Source organism: Branchiostoma lanceolatum, chromosome 6 (assembly GCF_035083965.1).
Source record: "Branchiostoma lanceolatum isolate klBraLanc5 chromosome 6, klBraLanc5.hap2, whole genome shotgun sequence".
Taxonomy (NCBI): Eukaryota; Metazoa; Chordata; class Leptocardii; order Amphioxiformes; family Branchiostomatidae; genus Branchiostoma; species Branchiostoma lanceolatum.
The window spans coordinates 12,229,742-12,256,356 of NC_089727.1; the positions used below are offsets into that span (position 1 = coordinate 12,229,742).

At 44.7% G+C, this 26,615-nt stretch overlaps 1 protein-coding gene across 1 annotated transcript; it reads right to left on the minus strand.

Moving 5' to 3' along the window:
• Window positions 1-756: 756 nt before the first annotated feature.
• Window positions 757-25,928, minus strand: LOC136436651 (uncharacterized). The gene is made up of 16 exons (XM_066430815.1): window positions 25,056-25,928; window positions 19,659-19,783; window positions 9,417-9,509; window positions 8,511-8,633; window positions 8,033-8,152; window positions 7,701-7,835; window positions 6,390-6,538; window positions 5,898-5,994; window positions 5,408-5,542; window positions 5,106-5,249; window positions 4,774-4,905; window positions 4,145-4,370; window positions 3,640-3,757; window positions 3,047-3,164; window positions 2,633-2,824; window positions 757-1,944 (listed from the first exon to the last, which is right to left on the minus strand). The coding sequence occupies exons 1-16, from the start codon at window positions 25,199-25,201 to the stop codon at window positions 1,895-1,897; spliced, it is 2,103 nt and encodes a 700-aa protein (XP_066286912.1). The 5' UTR covers window positions 25,202-25,928; the 3' UTR covers window positions 757-1,894.
• Window positions 25,929-26,615: the final 687 nt, after the last annotated feature.

The window sequence follows — 26,615 nt, forward strand, 5'->3', positions numbered from 1 at the left end:
TGTTCTTTGGGTATTTCCCCAAGGTTGTCATTTTGTATAACTATAAGCCTAATTTCTTTCCTGTGCACTACTAGATGGCAGGAGGAACACCAAGAACCAAGCAGGGAGCTGCTACTGTCAATGGCGTCCACACAGACATAGTTTGTACCGCTTTTGGTGACTCCATTTTCGTGGTCGTGACACAGTACCAGAAGATTGGTACGTTAGTCCAGGTTGTGCCTGGCGTTTCTGTGGATGGCACATCGGCGCCGACTTACACGACACGAGTGCTGCTCGGAAAAGACGAACCAATGACGCATGTGTTTGCAAGGAGCCTTGGAGAGAAGATTTGTCCACACAATGATTACAAGCCTTTTACGTTAGCTGTCGCCCTGAAGGATTGGTCACCACAGGTTTTACATGCAGCAGAAGAACTTGTTCTACAAAACAAAGTATGGTAGTGGAAGGGGACACTGGACAACTGTGAACAAATGCCCGCAAGGCATCACATGAGCCGGATTTTATACTTAATTGCCCCATAAAGAGAGTTTTTGCACCACTTTACCTGTACTACTACCCCATAAGTAGCAAACTAGTACCAGACTGAGTACAGTTTGGTGCAAAGAACACTGACTGGACAGTTGGGATCAAACCCAGTACATTCACTAGGTGGATAGCTATCCATTGAGCCCTACTACAAACAGCTTACACTTAATACAAGTGCAGCACTTTACAGTACACGGATGAGGAGAACACAATAATACAAGGAGAAGCATGTCATACATCAACACATTTTATTGCTGTTCTCTGAAAATCTTCAGGTTTAACAGTAGAAAAAGATGATTTGTAATATTTCAAACGTTCTCTTGGTACAAACAAAATAACTAAGGCATTAAAGGTTGAAAGATATGCTATGTCGTCTCATAATGGTACATACATGTACCTGTGTATTCAAACTGGAATAGTTTGGAAGAATAGTTTGGCTAGTCATTGTACATCCTCCATCCAGCACTGCTGGTCTTGAGGTTACTGTTACTGGTACATGTAGTTGCATCCTGTCACCTAGTAGTAGTAGCCTGGTATCCATCCTATGTTACCTTTTGGGGTCGTATCCAGTATCCTACACAAATGTGGCGGGAAGGGACCATTGGAGCTTAGATTGGGATGGATATCAGGCTGATGACCTGATGTATGATACTATTCTTAAGGATAACCCTATCCTGAACAATGTCTATTATCTAGATATTTGTGCCATAGATCATAATTGATAGCACCAATTACATGTACTCCCCTTTGAGGTTGACAAAAGAAAATATTAAAGACATACAACTTCTAGTCTCTAGTAGCCTAGTTAGATGCTCAGTAGCAGTCATAATTTCAACATCAATTTTGATTGTTCATATGAAGTTATAGTACTGATACAAACCAAAGTAACTAAGTAAGTGACAGTCTGACTGTGACATGAAAATTACTAGTATAAACTATTCCATAACTCTAAAAGCTGCCTACACTAACCTTCACTAGAACCTCTATAGAACTGTAATTGATATGTAGGTACTATAAAGAGCTGATTATGATACAATCCACTAACTGATAAATCAGCTATAGCAAATGTACAGGTTTATTGTGACCTTATGTATTGAACATAATGATGCTCAGTAAATTAGAACTCATTGATCATAAAAAAGAAACCTACCAAACTTATTGTTTTATTCATATTCTACTCTACTAAATCACCTTACGTGCAAGTAGACATTATCTCTCTACCTCATCTCTGCCTTGCTGATACTTTTTGTCACTGAAAATTCTAGATATTTATAGCAGAAATACAGTTGACAAACGATACAGTTGACAAACTAAGCAAAGATATGTGTCAAAGGTTTCTCTCTATCTTGTAAAGTTCCATCTGTAACCGCTAGGGGGCGTCCAGAAGTGCAAAGCTTTCGAAGGCCGTCTCATAGGGATCTGAAGAACAAAAATACTGTGATTACAATGCAATTATGCAAAGAAACAGTGAGAAAACAAGTCACAGCGTATTAGAAATATGCTAGGAAAATAATCAATGAAGACTTTTGATCAGACACTAGTTTCTACTTTTCTCTTCTCCAGAAAAACCTGTTCAGTCTTAATTCTTTAATCTAAATCAACATTGTAGGAAAATACATTGCTAACTTGCTTTTAGTGATTAGTTGGTTGCTCGATGAGCAGGATTGCTAAATTTAATTATGGATTTATGTTGGATTATGGAACCCATCCTGGAAAAGGTTGTTAACCATTGGAAGACAGCGAAACTGCTTTAGCGGATGTTTGCTATTCTCTCTTTTTGTTGTGGGGGGGGGGGGGGGTGGCTTTCTATATGTCCCGTTTTCTTACTTCAAGCCAAACTTGGCGACATAAAGAAAACGGGACAAAACAAGTTTGGCTTGGCGACATTAAGAAAACGGACTAAAAATAGAAGCCCAACAAAAACGCATAAAAACACCTCAAAAACCAGTTGGAGCCGAATTTCTGCTTGGAGAGTAGATGTTTGGCATGTTCTAGTTGAACTAAATTTTCTTTGTTAAAGGGTTGGTTCTGTACCAGAGTGAAGGGACAGGCTCCCTCTACCTCCCCAGTCATTTATAAGGTCTTTGTTTCAAGGTTGAAATCTCACCACATCTGGGCGGGCTGCCGCTCCAGGTGCCGCAGCTGTGACACATGCGCGTCAGGTGCCCGCCGTACGGGTTGGAGCTGTCGTCACACCTGTACGTCACGTTAGCGCCGAAGGACGAGTCCCCCGTGACGTCACCGACCCGAGCTACGCCCACGTTCAGTTGCGGGACCCCGCAGTCTACCACGTCGAACTCTGTGGGATTCAGAAAGAGAGGAGTTGGTATATTTTGTAAAAAGTTTGTACATGTATATGGCTTCTAAGATTTCTAGGATATAAGAATGCACAGTCAAATCATAATGCCACTTGAAAATTATTTATCCGTCGTAAAATAGACTTATTTACAGAATCCCCTTAGTCCCAAACTAGATTATTAAAAGATACCACTGAAACCCTTGTCATAAGTACATGACGTACCTGATATCCGTATCTTGACGTCCTTACACTGTCCCGTAGACCGCTGGTGCGGGTCGAACCACTGCGCGCCCATCCCCCGTCTGCACACCGCCGGCTGCCCGGTACCTGCCACCACCACCTAGTAGGGAGTAAGGTCAGTAAGATATTATGAACATGATCTGTTCATACATCTACACATGTACAAAGACGCGAGAAGAAGTTGACTCTACTGGATTAGCTTAGCTTATCACTTTCGTCTACCATGTATGTTTACACAATGTACTGTATATATTTCACTGTATATGTCACTTACATGTTAGTCAGGTTTATGTTAAACGACCTGTATCTAGCCCCTCGGGGCACGAACATACAATAAAGGTCTTCATTCATTCATTATTGTCATGGTACAGACAGGACCCCTTATAGGCTCTATTTCCACAGGACGGAGGCTGATGAGCGACCAACGAAGTCATTCGTTATTGAGATCATTAGAAGACCTGAGAGATCATTGTTGAGGGTTCGCTGAATGACTGACATTTCAAACGAGCTTTACGTAGGCGAAGTGCGGTGAGTAAAAGTGCATTTAAGTCTTGCGGTATTAATTTCAAGATCACCTCTGCGCCGAAGCACGGGCGGAGCTGCACGGTCCCGCCCCGCCGGATGTTGAAGCAGGTGTAGCCGTCCGAGTCGGTGTAGCGCTGCGTGAAGTAACCGTAGTCACGCCCGGCGAGTCTGGATGGGAGAGACAGACGCGATACAAAGTGTCATTATTCGTGGTAACATATACTCGTCTCAACTTTTTCCTTGATTCGAGGATCCATTCTGTTTATCGGTCAGCTTCATCTGTAATCTGTGATCAAGCAAGAAGTTTTTGACAACTGATTTTTTTTCGAATATATAGTATGCCTTCTCTATGCTAAGGTTAACTTTGATTTGTATTATTTGGGAAGTCGATTTAGTCAAGGACATTGTCCTTGATTTAGTGTAGTTTCCTGGCACAATTAAGACTCTACCTACTACGTGACACAGGCGCTTCACACTAGTAGAGTACCGTTACTTCCAAGTTAACCATTACTTCTACTGGGGAATGATAGGTAAATTGATAATCCACTACTTTACCTAATGGCAGCGTTTTGCACGGGCCTGTTGCAGTCGTCGTCGAAGCAGACTCGCACCCTGACACAGCTGGCGTCCCTCCAGGGCCGCCCCGCGACCCACCAGCCCGTGCGCGACACCGGGCCCTCCCAGGTGATCCGGCCGTTCACCCGCCTGATCTCACCGATCGCCTCCTGTACCCACACGCCACGGTCCTCGTCAAAGTGCCAGCCTTCCAGAGCCATAACACCTGGACCAGAGACATGGACAAGGACAGTCAGTAACGGCCCCCATATATATAACACATTGGAAACGCATGCAATTGATCATGCGTGCAGTTAGTCATGCTCATCATTGGCGTTCAACTTAATGTCTGTGGACTGTCAGAAAAAGGGCCACCTTAAATGGAAGTTGGATAAGTGCAAAATCACACAAAAGACAAAGCAGGTGCTCTGTCAGCAGTAAACAAGACAGGCGTTCTAGTCAAAGAATCAGTTCTTGGACCACTTGCGTGGCTTTCCTCAGCCCAGAGCCGGCCCAGACATGTATTTTTTTACCCACGAAGTCATTAGACACATCCAAAGTTCTCAAGGATAAATGATGACGGACTCTCCTTAGATTTTAACAACTGGCACCAAGTCATAACGTGTTACCTGAGCCATCCAAGTCCTCCGCTAGGGGGATGGAAATGTTGAAGGTCACGCTGATGCCCACAGGCCGGTTCCCAGGTGCCCGGATGTCCACGGCAGCCGCGCCGTAAGCCTCCAGGTTGATCCGCGAGGTTCCTGGGGTTAAGTAAGAGGGAAAGTTAGTGAACCCTTGTACTATTAAAGGAGAAGCAACGCTGTTGCTCATCGAAGCAGTTCCACCTCAAAAGGTCACAACTGATGGCACGTCTTTGCCCTCTTGGTATTTGTTGGTCGGGTGTTCTGAGACCTTCTAACACTATTCATTGCATGTCAACACTGTCTGTCGAGCCTCTGACCTTCGAACTCGAAGTCGACCTGGTTGATGTTCTCCTCGATGCTGCCCACCAGCTCCGGCAGCCCCTGCAGCACCCGGTCACGTGACACGTCCACCCCGCGGAACGACACCGTGGCCCGCTCACTGTCGTCCATCAGGAGGGCGCCTGTTTGTGTGTAACATCAGTCAATGCTAGATAACATCTCTCTTGTGAGTACTTTATGAATAAAAAATGATTAAGACAAAAAAAAGAGAGAAAACGAATGCTGATAAACACGTTATAGAAACCAATATGCTGTGTCAAGGTCAAGATCTTTGACCAACCTGGCGGGAAGATGACACTGCTGGCGTCGTTCAGATCACTCCGCCGTTCGAAGAATATTCTGGTGACCTCCTCCCTGTTGTAGACCACGTCCTCCGTCTCACGGTACACCATCAGCCGCAAGGTCGCGATGTTCTCTACAAGGAAAATGTGCAACAGAATAAACCAGTTATCAGAATCTTAAAGATGAAGAGAATGCAGAAAAATTCTGGACATTTAAACCCTTTACATATCCAGTTTATCCCAATCCGAAGTTAGGTCCTGTGCATTGGCATATGGAGAAGTTTTTAAAGCTCATTGCTTCATAAAAGGTAAAGCTGTCATCCTCGACTGAGGTGAAGCATGGCGCTTTTTGAAGTAGCTAGTGGTAGTGCAGTGCGGCTTTGCTATGGCTAGCCTTTTTTGCGTCATAAGAAGAGTAAAAGCGGAAGGTCAGGTAGGTTTTCTTTTCGATATGGATGGGTGGGAGGATGAATAAAAATGATTCCTTACTCTGTCCAGGTAAGGCCTCAAACGTCACGGCGTTGGTCAGGAAGCCGTCCTTACTGGCGACGATGATGAGCGGCTTCTCGGAGGGGACCGTCAGCATCTGGGAGGACAACGTCCATTTTTGGTATGTGATTTTCATTATATTTTCAATATAATATTGTTGTTTATCATACCCTAGGCCTGTTCACATATCTACCTGTGTAGGCCAATTTATTTACAACTCTATGCAAAAACGAGACAATGTTACACATTCCTGACGCAACATACTTTTGTCAACATTCTGTTCTAGAGAATAACTATGTATAATTAGGTTGTCTTTACTTAATCATCAAGTAGATTAGTTCTTTAGAATTGTTAGATATGAGCAATAGTTGACCTGTCGGGTATGTACAACCTGTTACCACAATAAATTTCTTCTTCTATTTTCTTCTTTTATTTACAAACACACTGCCGAAATGAAGAATAAAGACAGGCATAAAGATGAGCTGCACTTACCAATAAACCGTTTTGGTCTGTCCGCCCCGTTGTAACCACGCTAGTACCGCCCCCTTTCGGTTCGGACAGGATGCGCACCTGCGCGTCGCTGATCGGCTCCTCGGTGTCCTTCGGGTCAACCACCACGATGGTCATCTGCACATCGGCACCTGTAATAACGGAACGGTCAGTGTAATTATACAAACGATTGCTATATCAAACAGGAAATCATTTTTTGGGCAGTTTCACTCTTTCCACTTTATTGAACTTTGAGATAATGTGAAATTGTCTATTGCTGTGCCGAATATTGCTGTGCACAAATTTTACAATTGTACATTCGTATGACAAAGACACGCAGGTGAACATGTTGAAGAACACACAATATGACAAAGTACTAACCCACATATATGCGATACGGCCAATCTTTTTACTGAATTACTGAATGTATATTTCACAGGACATCATTCAAAGGTGGTCGAAGTCAACATAAAGGTAAAAGCTAGCAAGCCTGCACTAGCATGACTGCATTTAGTCGTTGCGCAGCGAAATCGGCGCGTGAATGTTTCATTTTTGCAAAGACCTTTTTTCTTAAGTCGTAGCAAGAAGTAAAGCACAAGTCAGGAGCACTGTTTCGCATACTGTAGTACAGTAGTTAGAAAAGGCGTTGCCATTTTGTACAGCCAGACTTAGAGCGCCGTCAAGCGATATTAAATATAACAGCAGGGCGAACGTCAGCCTGAAACAATGCGAAGCCAACGGTGCGTTCCGGAGAAACCGACTTATCCACGGCGTGCATCGCCGGCCATCTCCGACGTATCCCTCGGGGCAGGGTCCGCACAGGAACCGAGGGCCTTCCCCGTCGGGCACGCTGATGTCCTGGCACTCCACTAACGCAGAACATGGTCTGTCCGCACACGATCGGGGGGCTCAGCCCAACGAATAGTTCAGTGAATTTGTAGAGGAGAGAGGATGGATTGTGATGATCATGACATGAGATGAGACAGAAAAGCGAGAGTAGGATTACTTTAACTTCATGATACCTATGCCTCAGAAAGTATCAAAAGGTCCGGGATCATCTCTATGTTTAAGTGTGTAGTAACGGCTGAGAGAAAAATAGAAAAAGGAAAACCATGATATAATGGAATGAAATGAGATGAAATGAAAGAAAGTAGAAAGAAGTTGATGACTATGAGCACATTTCTTGTGTTGCTAGATTAAATTTGAGGAAATCATTGAGAAAGTTAAAGACGGTCAGATACGTCATGTTGACATGGAAGGAAATCCTGATATATTTCCGTTTCTTTTTATCCATCTTAAACCCTTCAAACTTACCCAAACACCGTAGCCTCCCGTCCACGTATTTGAAGGACAGTCCCTCCGCACACACGCACATGTGGGACCCGAAGGTATTCTTGCAGACCCGTCGGCGTGGACACGTGACCAGACCAAGTGCGCACTCGTCAACGTCTGAAAATAAACGAGAGAAAAGAGATTCTTAAATCAGTTAATGTATTCTATATTTCAGCATAGATTTAGATGACTCAGCATAAAGAATATCTTGTGTTTTATGTGGATGTAGTACTTTCTAAAAAGTCGCGAGGTTTTGTATTTAGCAGTTTCTTATTTCAGGCACAAATAACGCAGTAAATAGTTAAAGTACTGACCTACACAGTGGCGCCCGTCCGGTCCCAGCTCCAGCCCCTCCGGACAGAAACACTCCGGCACCCCCTTCTTCACCTCCCGACACATAAACTGGCACTTCCGTAACGCACACACCAGCGATTCTGGAAACAAACAGAATATTTATTGTGTTTATTCAAATAGTCAGTAAAATTATTAGCTTCACTCCAATATCAAATAGGTGTGAAATGTACAAGAAGCGTTGATCGTGGAAAGACTTTGATGGTAACAATATAAGATTCATGTCGGTAAATAACACAATTCAGGCCATTGGCACAATGCTTTTATCTTTCAACTGGGGGGGGGGGTGCAGACTTCTAGGCACGGTTGACCCATTCATTGAGTCACGTGTCCTACAGCCAATTTGGTCAGTCAACTCGAAGAAGGTTGTAACGATACCTGAAGATACTGAAAGTCATCGTTTGTTTGTGAAGGAAATTTAAAATTTAATCTAATACTTACTTGCACACGACGTTCCGTCTGGCTGCAGGGAGTAACCATGGTTACAGTAACACCTGAAGCTGCCCCGGCTGTTCATGCAGCGGTGCTGGCAAGGCCTGGGTTTATGTCCGCACTCGTTGAAATCTGAAACAACGATAGAAAGTACTTATGGACATGAACAAGCACCAGGCGATTTTGTGACGTCCAACTGCATTTCAGGGGAAGACCTTGCGACTATCAGTTTGGTCACCAGATGGCGCTGCTCTCAGGGCCAAAAATCTGCATTGACAGATTCTACCTCTCTTTGGAAGCGTGAAATTTTTATATTGGCCTTTGCCGCTTCCCCGGCTAAAACCATGACTTGCTGAATGTTGATATGAGGTGCGTGCCTCCTGGCTAGCCCTGTGTTCCCCCTCACTCAACGCCTTGAGTTGAAGAAAACATGATTTCTTTAGGACTGCCCTGGGCGTGAGCTCTCTACAGTCAACACGCAGACGGATTCATCTGATCGTGAACTTGACTGAACCCGACAGCTGGAAGTCGCACACCTTTCTAGTTAACATTGTATTACTTGGCTGTGATTCAAACAACTTTAATACAAAGCCAAAGAAGACCAAAGAGGATATAAGGTTCGGTGATAAGAATAAGGGAGAGTCGTTCTTGCCTAAAGTGAATTTAGCAAAAATAAGAGATTAACGAACTTTAAAAGAAAGAGTTTGATGATTGATTTGCAATTGTAGTGTACAGATTGAAATCAAGAGATTTTAAAATATGGTTTCTGTGCGTACCTTTAAGGCTAACAACAGAAACAGAATTTCTGATAGAAAAGTGAAGATTGTTTAGACTTTGACGTATTTGAATTGTACGTTGTGTATACCGGTAAGGAAGTTTTTAAAAGAGGAATGCGAAGTTGGTCTTACTACTGACCTTTGTTACATGTTCGTCCCCTCCAGCCGGTATGACAGGTACACATGCCGGGCATGGTGCAGACTCCGTGGACACACGCGTCCCGGCACACCGCTGCGAGGGAAAGAGATAATAATCAATAAATCTAATGACAATGGCAGTAATAACAGTTAAGAGAATGTTACAATACTCGTCTTTGTTGGTAGGAAACGTTGTCATGATCTAAGCCCAAAGGTTCTGCGACATACAATTTTCCGACCTTTGCTACGGCCTTCTTCAGGACGACTGACCCGTTAAACTTTGACCCATTACTAGAGTCACGTGTTTTTACAAGAAGGCCAACAGTATGGTAGATATCATGAAGGCCAGAACGTATGGTAAATACTGTGAAGACAGGACAGACGAATGAAATGTGAAAAACTGTTAACGCCAACACTCAGTCATTGCAGTTAACATAACAACTTTTTTACTGTCATCATTACTATCATAGGTGGCCAGGGCCAGGGTGGTATTCACCATCACCATCAACATTCGTTACCATCAGTGACAGCTTACGAAGGGTGAAAGTCATTAAAGAGAATCAGGTCAGGTTGTTCTTCTGAATCCTGTTAAACTTGGGGCGCGGCAAAACAGAGGCCACGAAAGACGATCCCTCTGCTGTTGTTCCACATACGGACATAGTTAGAGGAAACTTCGAACATGCACTCTTGGTCAAGGTCGGCGGATATAGATGTCTTAACATCTCCAGTCGCTTAGAGATAGAATATCTCGCATGTAAACTACCCTTGTTTAGCTTTCCAAGCTTCTCCCAACAAACAGGGCTTTTCCTGATAACAGTTGCTTCGGTTAAATTGCCTTTGGATAGTTTACCTAGCCGTTTCCCTAAGAATCAGCCATGTCCATCCTGGTAGCTCCTTCTATCAAGCAGGGCGCAAGTTCGGCTCTGGAACGTTAATCCTGTCCTTACCACACGACCTGGAACGTCGCCTTCGACCCCTAAATGCAAACAGGTTTTCCTGGTGCATTTGCATCATTATATGTGGTTACCCTGAGCATTAAAGACACACGGCAATATTAAAGCAGGCGGAACTGATCCCGTTTCTTTTTACAGAAATCGTTACAAAATACCAGACCCTGATCAGAAAGTAAGCGGGGCTTACGACTGAGTTATAAGGACAACTCACCCGTGTTACTTGAGGTTGATAGAACTTCAAGACAATGTTCTGTACGGTTTGACGGGCTTAATATACTTAACAAAACTCTCACTGATGTGAGAAGCTGTCTTGCTTGGCCATATGCACCATATTGCACTCCCAAAGTCCACACTTTGCTAGAAAACTCTGCCCATTTTTGTTCTAATCTCCCAAGAGTAGATATAGATGATCCGCTTAGTGCTTCGCTTTATTCTACAGTAATCCGTTCGACCTCAACCTTCCGCAATCAAAGCGATCAGCGCGCTGTGGCGCTCACTGTGTTTAAAGGTAGAGGTAGGAGTAGTCCCCTCGTAGCCCTTTGTCCTTCTACTGAGTCTTCAAGCATCACAGAAGCTATTTGGCGCTAATTTGTCTGATAGCGATACCTTCTGCCGACCCTGTCGGTGGTGGACGGGTGTGTGCGGTTGGTTAGTCGGTAAATAAGAACCAGGCTTTGCGGTTGTACTCCGTGTCTGACCTTATTTTCTAAGTTACCCCATCAAGCACTAGCCTCCATAGGAGTCTCCGTGTGGCGTTTTGATATTGTCGTTTATTGTTTGGCTGATTACGCAGATCCCTAATCTCCAAGCAGATGTTGAGATTGATGTTAGCGTGAAAGGCATGTTAGGATAGTTGCGTGTCAGAATAACGCAGCGCTGATAAAGGAGGGTGGAATAACGTTTGGATTTCCCTTCAAAATATTAGTTCTGAATTATAGTTTCTCCAATATTTGCTGTTAGAAATCAGCAGAGAAATATGAAAACGTGGCTCCATGGTCCCGGAGCTTGCTATAGAGGCGTATGTTTTTTCTCCAGCTAGCTAGTCTATCAACCGCCTGGGTTCGTGTACTGCTGAGTTTTATCAAAGGTAGCTACATGGGGAATCATGGGATCATTAGTGTCGGGATCAGGAGAGGACCACAGTGACTGGAGACCATGTTTTGACTTGAACATTGCTGTAGGTGTCCTGTTTAAGTGACGTTGTGGGTGGTGCCGTGCGTTCGTGCGTCCACCTTGTAAAAGTGAATTTGTGTAAGAAACTAGTCCGGTAGACTTTCTGCAGCCTCCGTTCGTGGGCTGTGGTGCAGGTAGGAACGACAAGGATGACCTGTTAGTGGGGAGTCGTTTTACAATGCGGACAGACCCTTGCCTGGACTTCCTTTTCACAGAAAAGTCCTATTTCGAGCCAAGGGGGTACAAAACCACCAAGTAATTAACCAGTCGTTTCAGGTGTCAAAAATATGTCCTATGTATCTCAAACTGGAATAATTACCGAATATTGAAGACATGTGCATAGGGATCCATTGTCAAATCTATTTCCTGCAATTCCGTAGTTATCCTGCTATTCATTGAGAAAATCTGTGTTTTAACTTTGAGCCGTAAGCGTTTCCTATTGTTTTAGGATATCAAAACGGCAAGTCCAAGTACATGGGCCAGATGTGTTCCATCGTTGTGACTTGCTCCTTCCGGTTCGGATCGGGTGCCAAAGCGGCTGTGTCTGGCGCAGTGTCCCGACCGTGACAGGTAGCGGAACCGGTGGCCCGGCGCCAACCTCGCTTACAGCAAGGTTTTGTCCCGAAGGTAGTCTTCAGCATCAAAGTGTCACAGCAAATCAAAAAGTAAGACGTTAGGATTAAACGTCATGTGAAACACATGATATCAAATCAAGATTGTTTTCACCTTTTAGGACTTACCAAATGCTAGTATATGATGTCGACGTTGTAGCAAATTACAAATACAAAGTCACGAGCAACGCCACTGGAATTTCTTATCCTTAATAGTTAAAGGCACTAAGCCAGCAAAACTCAGGAGTTAGGTGGTGATTTAAATCTTGAAGATCATTGAAGAAATTAAGAGAACTTCTCATCATCGCCTCTTATCAATCTTGCGAGTTTAAAGGCAGACAGCCGTAGTTCTGAAGCTTGGCATGACGCCATTTTGTTCCAGGGGTTAAAGCGGTTTTACATGTTAGCTCCCTGAGTTAACTCTCCCAAGAAAGCCGATACTGGCATGTTTCGCGTCAGGTTGTTGGTCCACAGAAAGCGGACTAAAGGAGGAATTTTCCCTCACTGAAAGAGAGGAATGTTTGGGTTTACAGTTGGCTACATTCCCGACGTGCTCTGGGATATTCTGTGAGGTGGTGGCGCGAAACTGCAGACGACAGGACGGATTCCGAGTCATCCTCCAGTACATCTTCGTCGCACGACAGGGACGAAGACGGATCTAAACTAATCAAAGCTTAGGAAAAAACACTGACAGAGAGCACAGGCTCCTGGCACTAAATAAATGAGGAAACTTGTACTACTTGTTGCTATCTAGACATCGACACGCATCCTGACCACTACAATTTGTTATCTTGATCAAGTAGTTTTGTTGCACTGGCCTGTTAGACAGTGTTATCTGCTAAATGTTCTAGAGCTGCCATTTCTACCATACTAACATCATCTTGATCTATCCTGTTGATTTTAGCTCGCGCTGTGGGTGAAAACAGTAGTCTCTACCAGACTCTCCTGGGGTAGTGTAAGAAGTAGAGATCGACCCAAGTAGGGCGAGTAATTGGCAAGAGGAGGTAGCCGGGCAGAAATGACCCAGGTCGCCCCGTGCTCATTTACTTTGCCCCAGAGGGTCTGGAAGAGACCATGAAAACATAACCTAATTCCCTACTCTTGGCTTGAGATAAGACTCCTGTCACGTACGAAGCACGACAGATTTACGACAAAGAATCTGAGATAATTTGGGGGGTAGTCGTGCAAAATTCAGCTGTCTTGTGACGGAAAGTGTCGTAGAGTCTTGTGGACGGCCGGCTGTCATAGCCTCACTAAAAACCCTACGCAAATATTGCAGTACGTGTGACTGGACACAGGCATCAGCTCATGGCCTGTTGTGGTTTGACGGACATTTCCTGCCAGCAAGAGGATAAGCTAAGTCTCCTGTCTTTCAACCTCCAAGGTCAAGAATGAAGAGGACTTAAAGAAAGTGATCCGTTTAAAAAAAAACTGGCTAAGCTGTTGAACTAGTCTTCCAAGATTCCTCCATAGCTCTAGAGACGGTTTTAGATGCCAAGTTTCACTCCGATCAACAAAGTCCTGAAGGGTGTTTCCCAGATCTAAGTTACCTTTTTTTCACACACATCATGATATACAGATTGACAATTACTCGTTACGGCTTTGTATTGTGATGTAGTTTGTCAAAACTTAGTTTTGTCGTGTCGTACTATGGAAACTTTCCCACGACTGTGCTCATTTATAACATTCTCCTCTGTTTCATCATTCCTGAATATTTTTCAGCCAACAAAAATGTCGATGTCTTCAGAGTACAGTGCTGTCCTATATTCAAGATTATGTCCAGTATGTAGTAATCTAAGTCACCCCAAAGCACGCACATACCAGTGCAAAAGCGAAGGCCATAGAAAAGGCCGTGTTTATTTGTGCTTCTAATTCAGTGTAGAACCGGCTGAGTAACAGGAGAAACCCAAGAAACGCCTGAGTCTAAACAGGAGCGTTCCAAACAGGAAACAATCTCGGGATGTTTTGAACGGAATTAGACGAGCAAACAGAGCGGTTGTTTGTTTTTATTACCTCCCGACTAGTGAGAGACTTTTTGTCTGAAACACCTGCGCAGGTTATACTGAGAAAATCTCCAAGTAGATGTCGGTCCTCGACCTTTCCCTTGTCTTGTACAGGCACTGGTTTTCCAAGTGACTTGCCTAACAGTTAAGTTACGTTTTCTCAACAGACGTACGCCTTACGGCGCATTCACATTCGTCGTAACGTTAGGTCGTCGTCAATTTTGATGTCGCAAAATTTTCAAGCAGGACCAACTGCAGACATCCTTGTCGGCAACAAGACAGTTGAATTCTGTACGACACATGCACGACCGCCCCAAGAATGCCCTCGTTCTGCGATCGAACGACGATTGTACTACGAATGGGACCGCACCATTAGAGACGTAAAATCGAGCAAAAGGTCGTACTAAACTGACTCCACACGTCTGCTTGAAGCCCACCGCTGAGAGTGGACTTGATTATGACATCATGATGTATGGAGTGTACCACGGGTCAGGGTAAGACGTCCCGACAGGGAAACAAATTGTACAAAAGTATTTCGACCTTTTCTGTGTTTATCTTTCAGAGGACAGGTAGAAATGCCACAAACATTCCGCCGGTTAATTAGCTGTCTCCCACCGCTTTTCTGTCATCCATCTAGAATAGTACATGGAAGCAGGGTTGACATTAATGCCCGCTCTTTATCATCATGTTCGCTACGTGTTGTATATTGTTTTGGTTAGACCATGACCTAAACGCCAATCCTCCATGATCTGTTTTGGGCAAGGAAGCGATTGGACATGCTTTCTTTTTGCTTGCTACTTCATAATGATAATCATAACAAAGACATAACATGCTTCGCGACGCTTATGTGTTATGTTATTTTTTTTTAACCTTTGATACAAAGAGCATTCAGGTATATCGGTTAAAAGTCGAGTATCTCTACAGATCTCTACTACATCATAAGAGAACAATGGGCTGTTCAAGAAGCCTTGGTCGGATGTTCGATTCATGGTCGACCCCAGCTCGGACATGGTGTAAGCGATTGCATTCGTCATTTCGGATGGTGACGTAAAGCCGACAGCCAGTGTATTACGGTGCTCTAGACGTCAAAGTCAACCCTCTGTACGTGAAAGACCCCAAAACACTTATCGAGAAGAGTAGGGTGACCAGGTGTGCTATGCTAAAACGCGAGCCGTGGCGAAGCCACATGTGCACATTGCAATACCAGCTACTTGAAAAGGCATCATACTTCACCTCACATTGAGGATGACAAAAGAAGAAGCCGTTTTTGCCCACGCAGGCTACTGTACGGTAGCGTACACACGATACACAGGAGGACGTGATTTGGGACCTGCGGGTCGAGAGGTCGCTGACCCGAGAACACCGCGGCCAAACACAAGCTGGAACTCGTTTGCTCTTATTTGCCGCACATCGCCGCGCGTCAAAGCACCGTCAGACGTTCACGTTTACATGTTGGAGTTCTTACTTTGCTTGACTAGTAGCTGTAACTCCCACATTGAATTCTTGCCAACCGTTCACAAAGTAATCACCGAGTAAGTCAGCGTCTAGCAACAATCCTGATCCTTACAAGGTTTGTGTAGAGTTGGGCTGCCCCATGCGTTGTCGTCACATGTACGTGTGGCAGACTTGGACGACACTAGTACTCAACCCAGTCTGGCGGGGATCCAAAGTCAGTAATAAACGGGACTAAGGTTGACTTTGGTGCTGTACAACATTAAAGGACTGCGGCTAGACTTGGCTTACACCTGAATTACGTTGAATGGGGGGTATTGGGGGAGTAGATGTGCCTCTAATGTGCCAATCAACGTCTGAAACTACATCACAGGAACTGAAATTTGATCAGAGAGCTGCTGGATCAAGTCTAGTTCTAGTGTCTACAGTGTCACAAGTTCTCAGACAAGACACATATTCTAAATATTACCACTTGTCTTTTTTTGGAATACCTACCCAAGCCACTTTCCAACAACTTGAACAAGCCTGCATGGCCATGAGTATGTTTCTTAAGTAAATTTCTGAACGCTTTGAAGTAATAATTGCAATAAGAAAAATATCAATGCACTTTTATGTGATAGCGTGCGTAAGTAAGAACTTATGTCAGCGCCACCATCAAACAAAAACCTAATAAAATGCATAATTCGAAAATAATCAAATCCCTTTCTTCTTTAATCTCTTCCAATTTTTCACACCAACGCCTCCGCTTGAGCCACACACTTGGTATACATTTTCTCCCTCAGTTGATTTATGAACGTTCTGTTTCTCCAGTCCATGTGTCTTGGAGTCTTGCTGGCCAGGCTTATTGTTCTCCTTTACTTTGACCTTGAAATGCACTTGACACCCGTGACCCTGATATCAAAGAACATACAATTTATACGTACAATGTAGGCATCCAAAGTTTCCAAACTGTCTGTAATTAAAGCGTCCCTGTGGACTGGCTGAGGTAACGTTTTGTCTGGCCTGGGTAGAGAATGTGTTTATAGACCGACCGCCATGTGTGGGGATGTGGCGACGGATGGGTGGGGTTTTCACTAGTGTACTGTTGGGCTGAGAACGGTTCATAAATCCAGCAGTGGATAAACGGAGGGATGAGGACGGAGGGAGGGGAAATCGACCGATGGAATGATTAAGCGATGACGCTGATAAGGAGTGGGATTAGACGGACATACATGTATGGACAGAGGGATAGATACATAGATAGGAATAAAGAAGGCGGGTAGGATTGGAAGAAGGATTGGTATGAATGGATAGATGGAATGAAGGCAGCCAGATAGGAGGGAAGGACGGAATGAGTCATGGAGGGATAGATCTGTCATCTCAGTCTGGACACTTCGACAGCCCCAGTAAACCCTCATTTAGAGGCTCGTCCTCATTTAACCAGCATTTCTTCGCTGCTTGACCTGGTCCCAGGTTACTAGTATGTTTATTAACTGGCAGTCCTCCAGAATCAACTCCGTGAACTTCACCTCTGTTTGTGTTTCTACAAATGAGGAAAGGCAAACGGTGGACAGGCGCGGTCTGGCTTCACTTGACCCCTGTGCCCCCGGAGAACCGTCCATGTGTGCATCACGTGTTCACCTTCGACTAGCGGACACAAGTTACAGCAGTCTCCACCAGACTGTTTTGGTCGCTGAATCTTTTTAACGAGTTTGCTCAGTGCAAGGCGAGAGACCACTTCTAAGCACTAAACTACTTACTCAATGGTCACCACATAACAAGACCCGAAGGCCACTTCAAGGTTACGGGTTCCATGAGTAGGACTGAGACAGCATCTCTTACATAATACGCGTACTAGCTGTCTATGAAATTTCGACAGATCGCCTTTTCTTGTCCCTGTACTTGATTCAGGTTCGGACCTTAGTTACAGTGCCAATTTGAAGGTGTCACATTCAATTGACCTCTACGCGCTGTATCCATTTCTTCAGTCTTGAACTTTCTGACCAGGGAAAACAGAAAATCCCCCCAGGTAAAGTAGCGAAAACCACAAAACCGTGAAGCGGAGAAAACTATTAGTTCCGCGGACAAGTGGGGCGTTATTGGAGAGGGTTGGTGGTCCTGCCAGCGAGACAAAACACCGAGCCATCCTGCCACCAGTCAGACCTCCGGGCTCCGGGTGTTCTATCCACAAGCAGATGTTGTGATGGAAAATTGTAACGTTTTCTGTTATGGATCCTTTCTATTGTTAAGAAGATTGCCTGTCAGTAAGAAAAGCCCGGCCGGCCACATAAGTTGTGCGATCGTCGTACGATAACAAACTGAAGGCATTTTAGAGTAGTCGCGCATGTGTCCTGCGAAGCTTTGATTTTTTTTTATTTGATTTGATTTATTCGACTGTAAAAAGTACAGCCAGGGCTACCCAACTAGCCAAAGGCAAAGGCTATTACAAAGGGTTAGCCCTGCGAGGCTTTCTTGGTACGGAAAAGGTTGCCTTAGATTCTTGTCGGCGGTTAGCTCTGTAATAGACTAGGCCTACTTGGAAATTCTACGATATCAAAATCGTACGACGAACGAATGCGACCGTGCCGTAAAGTGGGGCTGAGAGAAAACGTTAGGATTTTGCACCTTACCATCTGCTTGGTGTTCTCTGTCTGTGACGCTGTTGACACACCTGGCCTGCTATTTTGTAAGGCTGGATTTAACAGTCCAAAAACTTGCCATGTGTCTTTTGTTTCAACACGTTGCTTCGGAATAAGATATCATTTACCCAAGGTTCTTGAATGTCAATGTTGACAGGTACAGGTCACTGGTGGAGGAACGCTCAGCCATTTTTGTCAACAGAGGGACGTTTGAGTTACTGTAACCGTTTAGATTAAAAACACGTTTCATTTTTCCGCGAAGCTTGTGTTTCAACCCGCCCTTGGAAGTTGGAACTGTTGTTACTCCATTTGTTGCCAGATTCTTTGTTCGTCAGCTGTTTATTTGTTTGTTTGTTTGTTTGTATGTTTGTTTGTATGTTTTTGTTTTTTGTTTGTTTTTAATGGTCCCTTATTTTCGCTTCCTTACTGTGTATTCACCTGAGGACGAAGTGATTATTTAGTTTAATATTGTGGAAATCCTGGATAAAGATTCCATCCAGACATTTCCTGGAGGATTTCTCGGCGTCGACAGACATGAAGCCACTGTTCACGGGAGCCCAGGTCGTGCGGGTACCGACTGTAGGTCAGACAGGGCTGGGGGTTTCAACCATCGGGAGATGATGAACTGTGAGAGGTACAGCCAGGGGTCAGGAGCTCGAGCTAATGGCTGCTAGTTAAATCTGCGAAGATGTACGCAGTTTTCAGCAGCATGTTTCTTCGCACTTGATGATGAATGTGTACGTTCTCACGTTTCTAGTCTCTACCGGGAATGTGTAGGTTCTCATAGGACGGTGTCCCAATCTCCTTCGGGCTCGTGCAGAGGCTGAAGGCTGGGGAAATAGTAGCCGGCCAGTTCGTCCCCTATTTCAGTGACTCCTCTGGCAAATCATTCACCCTATTTGGCTAATTTCTACCTTTTTCAAGCCCCCAAAGAAGAGACTAGCGCTATAGCACCTTTGGCGAGACAGCGTCCATGTAGACTTGGTCCCATGTCCGCACCTAGGGTAATTACTATCGCATTGAGGTCACCTGATTTGGCGTCGGGTGGCAGTCACTCCAGACCTCTGACCTTCAGCTTCATAAATTATAAAAGTATTCTAGCTTGTCTGCAAGTGCAGAGGTGGTGCACCGTAAATACTAAATCATTATGATAGATAATTTACACTATCCCCGGGTTGATTAAGGCCTTAAGGGTCAACGGTATGAAGAAATGTCGCCGAATTTTCAACCGGCGTCACTACTGTCTTCGTCATGTGCGAATGACCAATCACTGAGTGCACGTGACCTTACAAACACGTGACATCAGTAGTCAGTCAAATGTGATAGGTCATTCGAACCTGATGAAGGCTGTTGTGCGGAGAGTCGAGAATTCGGAAATACCTGTTTATTGTGTTGAAGCATAGTTCAGTTACTTGCTATAAATAGGTACTTACGTTTGCAGTCCCCATACTCGTTCCTGTCCCAGCCGTAGCAGCAGTCGTACCTGGCCCCGTACCGACACAGCCCGTGTCCGACCTCGATCTGCTTCTGGGCGCGCAGCTTCTTCACCACCTTCGGGCTGGAATTTGAGTGGAAAACAGTCATGATTAGGGCAAATAAAAGCCTGTTAGCTTGTGTCACGCGGGTTTGATTTTCCAATCATGATCAGAATTTAACCATTCGGTCCAACAGAAAACACTGCGAACCTCCGATCTTCTTCATGATGAATGACCAATAATTTCGGACACTCGACCTTCGGATCACGTGATTCTAACGCTAGCTCAAATGTGGCTGACCCTGTCTCGGAGGTTAAACGACATGCAGTACAGGGGTTGTGGGAAACATTATTTTACTCCTATATATCATGGACTAGCACTGGTTAATTGTTTGTCAAGATAAAAGGTAATGTTGTTTCTCTCCTCCCCACTAAAAGTTTGACGATTCCGGCCTACTTAAGACGAAAGTCTTCAACCGGAAATCACATGTAGAGGAGGTTAGCATTGAGGCACAAATCTCTCTCTTGCTGACATTATGTACGTAAGACTGAATATCCTTGGTTATTGTACACGTACACACACACCGTGTCAGCACCAGATGGGAACCGTAGCATGCTAAAAGTTATTATCGCAGGAATGTTGAGAGACTTACAAGTGACTTCCGACACAGTAGGCACATCAAAGGCGTCGCCCTGACAACATACGGACAACGCGCGAAGCTCAGACCTGGTGAATATGCTGGGCTTTATCTACTGGTGAAAATTACAGAGGCTTTAGGTTTCCAATTTCGTGTCACCACAAAATTACAGGGCGCGAACAGAAAATGAGAGGGTGAAATATAGCAGACATATGCTACGTCTCTTTTGTGGGAAATGAAAACAATTATCGGATTGTAAACACAAAACAGCGTGCGCAGTAACGAAGAGACTCTTCCATTTACTATTCAATGTCTGGTCTTGGTATTTCCGCTTACAGGAGCGCTAGGGAGGATTTCAGTTCAAGTTAGGTAATAACTGAACTAAAATTGGAAAGGGTAAAAGTCCTGGATATATATAATTATCTTGACCGTTTTGAACGGAAAAGCCCAACTCACGAGAATCCCAGAGCACACTTGATCGAATAGAATCACATTCTGGCAAAGTGTCACCTATTCAATCTTTCCCAACCGTGAAATCAAAAGAACTAGAGTGCTGAAAACCAGATGGAAGGTTTCAGGGAGAGGTCCGAAACCAGCCACGACTTTAATGCGCGCCACAAATCAATTTAAACGCCCGGTAGAATCTGAGATACGTTTTGACTGATGCGGGGAGCACGTGTAGGAGACGGGAGATGCCGGCGGGGAAATCCACAAACACTGGTCTGGGAATAACCGTCTGGGATGAAGCCATGTAACGTTACATAAATGTGCTTTTCAATGTCGATGTTTTTCTATGTTTCTGTTTGCAGTGTATAGAAATCAATATTAGGACGTAAATCAGTCTTTATTCTTTAAAACAGAATGCACACTCATATTCCAAGCCATGCCGGTCAGTCATCGAGATATGTGTGGAAAATTCTAGCGACGACTTTACGACTACCAGTAACAGGCCTAGTAAATTCACGAGATACGTTTTGACTGAGAGTGAGGCATCAAGCAATAGGCCCCAAACTAAAGCGACAGACTAACTGTGATTGTCACTGTCCGTATGCTTTTCAGGCATTGTCTTTTTGCAGTGACTGAGCGAGTATTCGACTTGACATTTGCAATTTGAGGTCTGAAAGTAGGCCAGATGCCAAGGCAACTGTTCCAAAGGGTCCCGGCCTAGACTGGAAGGGAAAGTGTGTTTAAGTCTCCTTAATTAGATTTTTATCATTGTTTTGACATTGTATCCGATTTTGTCACTCGATTTTTTTTTCATACTTGTTAATTGCATTCAAGGTACGGTGTAGAAATTAAAGAAACGAAGTACGTAACGTTAGGGCCCGGCCACATACGTCGTACTGTACTATCGTCGAAGTCGCAGACTGAGGGAATTCTTGAGAGTACACACGTATCCTGCAAAATTCAGCTGTCCTTTGACAGAAAAGGCTCTCTTAGATCCTTGTGGTCAGTGGTTCTGTCACAGCCTGCTTGAAAATTCTGCAACATCAAAATCGTACAACGAATGTGACCGGGCCCTTGGTGTAACCAATAGTAGCCTACTAGAGAAGAATGTGTTTTACTGGACATCATTGCTAGAGCCCCTTCCAGTCCACTGCCCAACAAATACACCGCCTGTCACACATGTCTGCTCCCGTGTTTTGGTCCGGAGGAAAAACACCACTCCTCACCGTTTGACCGTGTTTATCTGGTGTTGGATCTGTTTGGGCTGTCTGTTTAGCCGCCCGGGCCTGACGGCGCACGTAAACAGAAGCGTGGTGGGTGTGATAACGTCGTGATGGATGGGTCTGCGGTCTGTCAGCCGGGTACACGGACGGACGGACAGGCATAGCCGGCTGCTGGTCGTCATGGACATGTGAACCCCAAAGGAACACCGTTTCCACAATATTGGACAGTAAGCTCTTATGTCAAGGTCCCGTTTATTACGGTTGATGTATACTCCAAAGCAATAGCTGAGAACGAGGGGTGACTTGGCTCAAGAAGACCACCATTTGACGAGGTGCAGCCACAATCACACAATGTAAAGTTGTGTGTAAAAGGGGGTTTTCTCTGTAGTAACTTTTGCTCAAAAATCTAATGTTTTAGGAAAATTTAAAAAGACGACGGTTGTCGGTTATTTTCTGGGATATTGAGCAGAACACGATCTTCGGGAAGCTCACGGGGGGAGGGGGCACGTGAGGATAACCAGACGCCATACAGGACATGCAATAATGAAGAGTGTGTCACGGTAATGAAAACGGATTATCCCTTAAGTCATGGACTGGCATTTAAGAGAATCAAAATATGAAGCCAGGATGAGGGTTCATAACAAGACCGGATAGGTGTTTACACACACATATGCACCCGGCTTTCTGCTAGTGGGTCTATTTGGGTCTACGTCTTTGAAAAGGGTACTTTTCTTCTGACGTTTATTATAACGTTACACAGAACCGGTTTGACCTTTTGGGCTGCAAACTTACTCCTCCGTCGTGTTCACCCTCTTTCTAGTATTTGGTCAATTTGTACTATTCTATCAGGCTGACACTGTATCATAACAAAGACGTCGTAAGGCAGCAAGGAAATTCAAATGACAGTCGAGGATGTGTCGTTGCCTCCATAGCAGGCTCTATGGGCCTTGGAGGTGGTGGGGGGGGGGGGGGGGTCGCTTTTGATACTGTAACGTTACTTCTTTTTGTACTAGGTCATTTATGCAGCCGGCCCATAGAATAGATCATAATCGACGGTCGGTTCTGTCATAGTCTTGCTGAAAATCTGACGAGAAAAAATGGTTCAACCAAAGGGCAAGGGGCGTCTTTGAACATGGTCATGGTCAACATGGAACCTTTGTGTCAAACATCTAATGACATCTACGTGTGGTCAAGGTCAGCGGTTGTTTGAGTGGCGGGAAAGGCCGTGACCTGGAGCAGACAAATTGTAGTGTGTTCCGCCCACATAAATATTTATCCTGCCAGGACACACAACACTTGTGCTGTACAGCAACGACAGGCATAACACGAGCAAATGTATTTATTTTATCCGATGATGGGACCAGTCTTTTGGAGAACGCCGTCTGGAACTCATTACACGGTTTCGTCGCGCTAATTCTACAAAGAGGTCGTACTCTGTATTGGGAGTGTTGTGTGATATTGTGTGGTGTATACTATAATAGGACCTACTTTACAAGTAGATACAATGCTTTCTCTGTTTCTGGTCGCCTGATTTTTTTCTCATTCAAACCCGTTCCAGAAAGACAGGAGTCGAGTCACAACATATGGAGAGCTTCACTCTCAAGAGCTGATTGGAGATTTTGATAAGAGGAAGTTTCATGCAAAACTCGTGTGTTCAGATTCACTGTTCAGAACCTTAACGGTCGGGAGGAGGGACCCCTGTCTAGTACTGCATCCCGTTTTTAGATCCCTCCACAGGACGACACTGGACGAACTATAAACTATTAGTAAGAAGTGATGGCCGGGTCAGGGGGTTAATCCTCCCATGGATCAAGGGGGATTGAGGCCAAAAGTAGCAGATTAACAACTATAACAACACGAGTTGAGTGGTGTTTATCTAAGCATTCAGGAGCGAGGAAATTAGCATTATTGTTTGTGGAAGAATGAAAACGGAGACGGTCATTGAAACAGAACCACTCTATAAAGACTTCGCGTCCAAGTCTGCGAACTTTTCATCAATTCATGACTTATTGTTATTCATTTTCATTCCTATTGTATTCCATATTTTGCGTTTATCTAGACGTCTGTCAGCTGTAATGATATCACAAAAACTAAGCAGCAACAAAAGTTAGTCTTCCTCTCGCCACTTCAAGAAGGAACGTGAGCCGATGGTCTTAGCTGCCATGGGGCCTGTGTAATTGCTGTGGATCGAATTTCCCACACTTTAATGCACATGTACCAGTGGGGCTCTACTGGTAAATGAATCAGCATATAGAATTTTTGTTGCTGTTGGTCGACGTGGTCGTGGTCTAGTACAGTGTGTATTGAACCATAGATAGAATACACTCCTGTTACCAAAACGTTTCAAAACATAAAAGCCATTTATTTTTAACAAAACCGGTTGGAACTTTCAACATGATTTGTGTTTCATTTCCGTAAGTGAACTGCAGAATTAGAAAGAACCCCCAGAGCGATACCAAATCTTACGAGATCCTTGAGTAGCTTAGGTTACTCCGTCCTTCAAACTGTTAACATGTCAGACGACGGAAACAGAACGAAGGCTTGTGTATTAGGTGTTTATTTCGCGACCAGACATTGTCTGGTTTGGAGTTCTTTTTAATTGGTGATAATGATTTTCACGGGAAAAGATGAATTAATTAATTGCCTTTGTTTAGCGCTACAATGAGAGACGAATCGTGTGAAGTGTCACCTTGCTGACAAAAGTTTCTGGACGTTGCCCGTGTTCTAGTCTACTTACACAGACGATTATTCAAATCAAATTCACGCCACAACTTCTATATGTCCATGTTTACAGTGTATTAATGCATTCAGTATCTGTTGATTGACTCATGGCTGATTTATTACATAAGAGGTTCCAGAAAGTAAAACTGTGCTCACGATCAACTATCGTTACATACTTGAAAGAAAAATAGAAATAAACAAAAACGCCTGTACATAACAAAAGACAGACAAATGAAATACGAGCCTGACAAGAGCCGAGTTTACGGTACCGACTGGTAGTGACAACATTACACAAACACAGAACATCAAGCCGCGCTGAACACGTACCTGTAGTAAACATTGTTGGTGTAAGTCTTCCTGCCCCTTTTCGGGGACGACCGGCGGTGCTTTTTGTAGGGATGTCGTCTGGCCAGGCTGAGCTGCAGAACCAGCAGTAGAACGAGAAGGACTCCGCACACAGTGGCCGGTTTCATGGTCGCTAATAAAGGTCTCGGCCCAGTTGTAGTTGTATTGGCTTCACTCGCTCCAAATGTGCAAGACCGTAGAGTCGTTCTCAGTTACAGGACGATTACAAAAACAGCCACTTTTCAACCCAACGACGTAGGTACACGCTTTACGAAAACACTCCCGCTGTGTGATTGTAGGAAGCTGAACTCAGACCGCAGGCCGGTTTCTTGTATCCGTCTCTCACGCCAGCTGCTCCCGTCTGGAAGGAGGTCCTCCTCTGGCACGACTTGCCGGGTGAAGGAAGAACACGTGAAGAAACCTTGGCCCAGAATTCCTCTTAGATCAAGGTCTACTTACCAAGATGCAGTCTATACACTTTTATAGAAACAGGATCAAGCCACCCAGCGGCTATCTTGAATCCGACAGTAATACCTCCCGACTGAAACGACTTTCTACCACAGACCGCGTCCTCACGGGTACCGACTGACCGCTTGTAGCGACGCTGTGACGGCTGGGGAGGGACCGGCCAAGATTCTAGAATACTTAGCCCCGCTTCTCTGTACAAGCTAGGTTCTCCTTCTTCCCGTCGGATCCGTTTTATGGACGAGATCTACTGAAGTGTTTCAGCTCGTAAAGAGGACTGAAGCTGCCGCTGTGTTCCCCGGGTCGTGGCAGCGAGAATGAGTTTCTCCGCACAGTTGAACGAACTCCCGCCCTCCCTGTGCGCCAGGCCGCCGATATGCTACCGGAGAAGGGCTAGTCCACTATACGTAGAGGGGAGGTTCAACAATGTATCGTCGGTATTGAAAAAAAAAAAGAAATTGAAAATTGGTGATATACTTGTACCATAAATAGTTTCTTCTATCTAACGAAGTAAGGACATACTTCTTTGCTATCTTCATTGTCGAGATTAAGGAAATGGATGGTAAATGGCATTACGTGTCCGACTTCAGCGGACCTGCTCGTCGGTAGCCTGGAGGCCAGACTGCAGCCAGGCTTCGTCTCCAGGGCCAACATGCCCCAATGGAAACTTTCTCTTGCAATTGGCTCCCCTGAGGAACGCCTTGAGCCACGGTTTTCCTGACTACAATCTGGCTTCCAGGCAATTCGCAAACTTGTGGGTTTCTTCTGTGTCATTTTCAAGCTCAAATGAGCCGTCAAAGTCTATGAGAAGGGGTACTTCACAATATTTGAGGGTACGTAAGAGAGCGGTGCGAAGGCTAACCCGCAGAAGTCTGAGAACAGGGCTAAAAGTACGCCATGTGTGTACAACCTGCCATGTGTTCGCCACACTGTAAGGAGGACGTCTCGACTTCGTCAGTCACAATGCCAAAGGTCTAACATTAGCACCCACCCACCAAAATAACCCGGCTGACATTCGTTCACAAATATGGGAGGTCTGGCAGTCTCAAGTTAAGTACCAGTCTCTTTGCGCTACTA